Source organism: Manacus vitellinus, unplaced genomic scaffold (assembly GCF_001715985.3).
Source record: "Manacus vitellinus isolate BGI_N305 unplaced genomic scaffold, ASM171598v3 scaffold_83_pilon, whole genome shotgun sequence".
NCBI classification, from domain to species: domain Eukaryota; kingdom Metazoa; phylum Chordata; class Aves; order Passeriformes; family Pipridae; genus Manacus; species Manacus vitellinus.
The window spans coordinates 602,570-607,439 of NW_021940836.1; the positions used below are offsets into that span (position 1 = coordinate 602,570).

Here is a 4,870-nt window from a genome sequence, read left to right on the forward strand (position 1 = left end):
ATTTGAGGGAAGCAGAGCACTTGCTCAAGACTTCTCTGTGTCTGATTTGCAGCGATGCCTCTGATAGAGGTCTTCTACCCTTTTTCGCATTAGAAATCCTTCCTTGGGGGACTCTGTCTTTTATACTTCTTGTTATATTTAATTTCTTTCTCTCCCCTTCATTGCCATGCCTCATCCTGCCACACATCTCAGCAGAATCTCCAAAATCCATCTCCTTTCTGTTGCATCCTAGGCAAACAATGGCTGGCACTGAAAATGACCCAGCCTGCTCTGTTGCTCTCACATGTGATTCTCCACAGGCTCTGCAGATGAACACTGGGTCATGCTCCTGGCATGACCAGCACACTCACAGCAATATTCTCGTCTACAGGTGCCAAACATGCTAAAAAGTTAAAACCTCCATGCAAGGAGGCTGGGTTGTGGGAATCTGGGACATGTCACTCAGATGACATCCTCATGCAAAGAGCAGAATTAACATTTATTAATACGGGGTTTTTTCTAATGCATCAACACAGAATATATTGAAGGAAGAAGGAAACATTAAAGATAAGCCACAAATAATTTTTCCCTTCAGAGGAGGGACAAGAACATCCCACTGAATTCTCCTCTTTCAAATTCTGCTCCAGTGATTTGAAGAACCAGTATCCTTTCATGAAACAGAGATGGCCTTTTCCATATTGATATGTTGACTATACAAGGAATCAAGGAAAGTCCTGAAGAATCAGGACCCTCATCTGTGAAGGAGGAGAGTGAAAAAGGGGCACAGTAAGTCCTTGACATCAGCCTGAGCTATTTCATCTAGGATTGATCTCCAGGTTGGAAAGAGATGCAGACACACAGACTGGGAACTGAGGTCCTTCAGATCTAGGACTTTATGACAAGCTTGCTCATTCTACACTGCAAGATAAAGTATTTGTACGAGCTCAGGCCAGGTTTTCATCAGCTTTCATGAGCTGGCCTTTCTCAAGGACACTCCTTTGGATCCTTCATCCAAAGTGGAGCTTCCTTCTTCAGACAAATTTGACTGCCAGTTCACAAATACGATAGCAACTTGTGAAGCAAAGAATGTTATTCCAGTTACTGTAAGTGTTGGAGTCTCTGTTTCCCTTGACATGAATTGCAGCACATCTTTCTGCAAAGAGTAAATTGGGTTCTCCAGGTTTCCAGAACCTGAAAAAAAAAGTTCCTCTGTTAGAAATACACTAGTATGCCTGACAGTGGAAGTGAAGTCACTTCAAACAGTTGTGGAAGAGAAAGGGAAGGTTACTGTGATAAGAATCAGGAGCCATAGTTTTGACTAGAAAACCGGTCAAATTTTCTGACTTACAGGGCAGTTGAAGACAGAAATCCCCATCTGATACATACCTGCCTTAGACAGTGTATTGGTCACTTGGACTGAGGAGAAGTGAATCACAGGACCTTCCCCACTTCACCAGGATACTCACGTGGCTATCTTCTCATATGGAGTCTGATCCACCCACTGCCATTGCCCATTTTGGTAAGAAGTTAAGCCTATGTAGTATTTTGTTTCATAGGCGTTAGTAACTTTTTCTTTTGCCAAATTGAAGAGGAACTCCTGGAAAAAAGTACATTGTCCATGAGGTACAGGATTGAGCAGAGGGAGTAATCAGGAGTCCCTGTGGGGTGGGGCTCATGACAGAGGGGACCCGGTGCTGCAGGGGTGCAGACAGGACATCCCCCCTCCCCTGCAGGGTGCAGACAGAACAATACCCCCTCCCCTGCAGGACAAGGAGGGGCTGTGTCCCCTCCAGGGCCCAGCACTGTGTCTATGGCTGCTCTGCCCCTCTCTCAGCCTTGTGCACGTACCTGCTCTTCCCTGCTGTTGATCACCACTAGGTGGGAGCCCATCCCAGTGCAGTTCTGCTCACTCCCAGCCCAGGACATCGTATCAAGGGACAGAAAATAGCAGCTGTTTTGAAACCTTCTCCAGCCCTTTGGGCAGCACATCCAGCCTTCCACTGTGGGGAAAAAAAATCCTACTTTTAGACAAGGTGTGCTGTCCTTCATCTCTGTGAGTTCAGTGTAGGTTCCCAAGTGTTGGTGGGGAGTGGTTTGAACCACACCTTTAGTCTGGACAGAGGTAAATGCTCTCTTCAGCACTCCAACAAGTAAAGCTGTCAACATCCTGACAGACTCCTGTCACAAGCCCCTGCCTGAAGAGCCTTTCCCTTTCTCTAGCTGTTCTGCCATGTCCATGCAACCTCTGTTTGGTGAGAGACGTGGCTTCTGCCTTACCCTTCCTGAGGAAGCAAGATGGGAAGTAGTTGGTTTGCACTCCTATGGGAACTCTTCCATCAGAGAAGTATTGTCCAAGCTCTCAATTTATGCAGATTGGCAGACATGTACAGTAAACTGCTCTGACAGCCTTGCTGCCACCACAGTCAGTTCCTTAAACAGTCAGGTTATCCTAGAGATCTAGCTTATAGCCAGAAAGTCACGTGATGGATTAAAAAGCAACAGATATATTCTCCCAAAGCATGAGGCTACATGAGACTAAATTTCTGACCTGAGTTTCGGAACTTCCACTGCAGGCATTCTAGCACTTGATATTGCCATCACTTCATGTGTGATTACAGCCCAGCTCTCCAGCTACTCTGAACACTTGACAACATCCTCAAATCTCTGTCCCGCTCACTGACTGTGATGCCTGTGTCAACAGGAAGGAGCCAGAAAGGATGGAGCTGAACGAACCTGGACAAAAGGATGAAGGATTTGCAGCTAGATTAGTGAACCAGACTAACAGTTGAGGGGTTGTGTGAGCAGAATGAAGGTATGGAACAACCCACCCTCTTCCACTGGCCCAGAACATGTTTTCATGGCATCCTAAGTAAAATTGTGCAGTACAGCATCTTCTTCCCTCAAATCCACATCTTCCTTCCTTAAAACAATCCAGTTCTGACAATGACATTCCCAACCTCAAAGGCTGAGTTACACTAGAGTAAATGTTGGTGAAGTACTTTGTGCTTCTTAGGAGGGTCTCAACATCACTCACTTTTGTCTGCAGAAATCTTGGGAATGCAGTGCCACTCTGTAGAGTTCTGGAGTAGAGTCTTGTATTGGCCATAGCCTCCATGAAGTAATACAACTGGGAAGAGAGGAACAAGAATGAAAGTGCTACTGTCATCCTTTCCTCCTCATTCATAGGCAACCTGTCCCATCCTCCACCTTCTGGCTTAGAGCTCCCACAGAGACTCTGTTACATGATCAAGCTCTGAAATCTGTATTGAACAAAGAGGTGAGAAACAGCAGGCCATTTCTCCCACTACGAGTCAGCCCCTCCCTCAGATGAGCTTGTCTCACTCTGCTGGCTGAGAGACTCATTTTCACAACTGACAAAACCAGATTAGACATTCTTTGAGAATGGGGCCAGGAAAGGGAAAAGTAAGTTGTGGGATAGGCTTAATAAAGGTGGAAAGGGCTGTTTTGGTAAATGGCACTTGTCTGTTGGCAGAGAGATTGAGATATTGTTTTCCATTTGACAAAGGCCATTAAATGATCCCTTCATCCCAGGGGAAGTAAGAGACCCTGGTACCCACCAAGACAGACGGTCACAAAGGCAGTTTTGATGACAAGGATAGAAATAAGGAAAACCCAGGGGTTCAGCCAGGAGCAGCTTCTCTCTTCTGCTGGGGCTGAAAAACACAAAGCAAGAGTGGGAATCTCCCAGCCCAGAGTCAGGGGCAGCATAACCCAGGTGGCTCTGTAACCCAGCACCCTGCTGGTACCCTCGTTCCAAGGAGTGGGGAGCCTCACAGGTGCTGTAAGCAAGTCCTGCTGCCTGTCAGTAGCCGTGGGTCAGACCCACAATGCAGAGTAGCACAGGGGCTGCCCTGAAGCTGCTTTCTTGTTTTGCTGGTTGTCACAAGACCTGCCTGTATTCTGCCCAAACTTCACTCCTTCTTTATGCTGTCAGACATCCTTTCTCCTCAACACATCTTCCTTGTTACCCTCATTACCCCTGTCTTTCACTAAAAGTTCTTTCTGTACCTCTCTCCTCTTCATCTCACTTTCAACCTTCTTTTCCTCTGCTGCTTTTATTTTGGCTCTATACCACAAGCCCCTTTATGCAATAGCATATATTCACCCAAAGGACTGACTCTCCAGATCAGTGTTTGCACAGCCAAACACACAGAAATGATTGTTTCTAAAGGGAAAAAAGGCACTTAGAAGCTCTTGGAACGGCCTTACTTGGTCCTCTGTATTGACACCAGAGAGGAGAGCAGTGACCCGTGCTCAGCTTGATGCAGATTGTTTTACCAGGGTAATGATAGTAGGATAGCACTCTTCAGTCCCATCAGTTACACAAAAAAACACTGAAAGGAATGGCAGACCATAGTCTACCTGGGCTTTCATTCCCCCTGGCTCTAGGAAAAAGGTCATTCTCCCAATCCAGGCACTCCCCAGTTCCTTAATCTGTTGCACTGCCCTTGTCCTAAGCCCCTTCTCCTGGTATGAGGACAGCCACCATACCATGCCCATTATCCATCCCAGCCCCATATTTCCCCCACCTCTTCCTTCTTCTACAGGAGGACAGAAAGGAAGGGTACGTGGTTACCTGCAGTTCCAGGACTGACTCTCCCTTGGCAATTCATTCTCTCCACCACTGTATCACTCTTCTCCAAGAATCCACGTTACCAATGTGGCCAGAAACACAGCCTTCCTACTACATAGGGCAGCTCCCACACTGGTGAGGAGCCTTCACAGCCTCTAATCTGGTGTGCAGGAAAAAGCCATATCCTGGGTGTTCCCCACTGTACATGGAGATTGGGGAATTTTCATCATTTCCCTGCAAGGACATTTCACAAGATGCTCCTTGCAACACAGAAACTCACAGAGGTGGAAGAAAACA

The 4,870-nt window shown here is 46.7% G+C and overlaps 1 protein-coding gene across 1 annotated transcript; it reads right to left on the reverse strand.

The window, feature by feature from the left end:
- Positions 1 to 1,010: 1,010 nt before the first annotated feature.
- Positions 1,011 to 4,621, reverse strand: LOC103755223 (C-type lectin domain family 4 member E-like). The gene is made up of 6 exons (XM_008921141.3): positions 4,577 to 4,621; positions 3,558 to 3,653; positions 3,014 to 3,106; positions 1,828 to 1,979; positions 1,446 to 1,576; positions 1,011 to 1,170 (listed from the first exon to the last, which is right to left on the reverse strand). Exons 1-6 carry the CDS (start codon positions 4,611 to 4,613, stop codon positions 1,011 to 1,013), a joined length of 669 nt encoding a protein of 222 aa, XP_008919389.2. The 5' UTR covers positions 4,614 to 4,621.
- Positions 4,622 to 4,870: the final 249 nt, after the last annotated feature.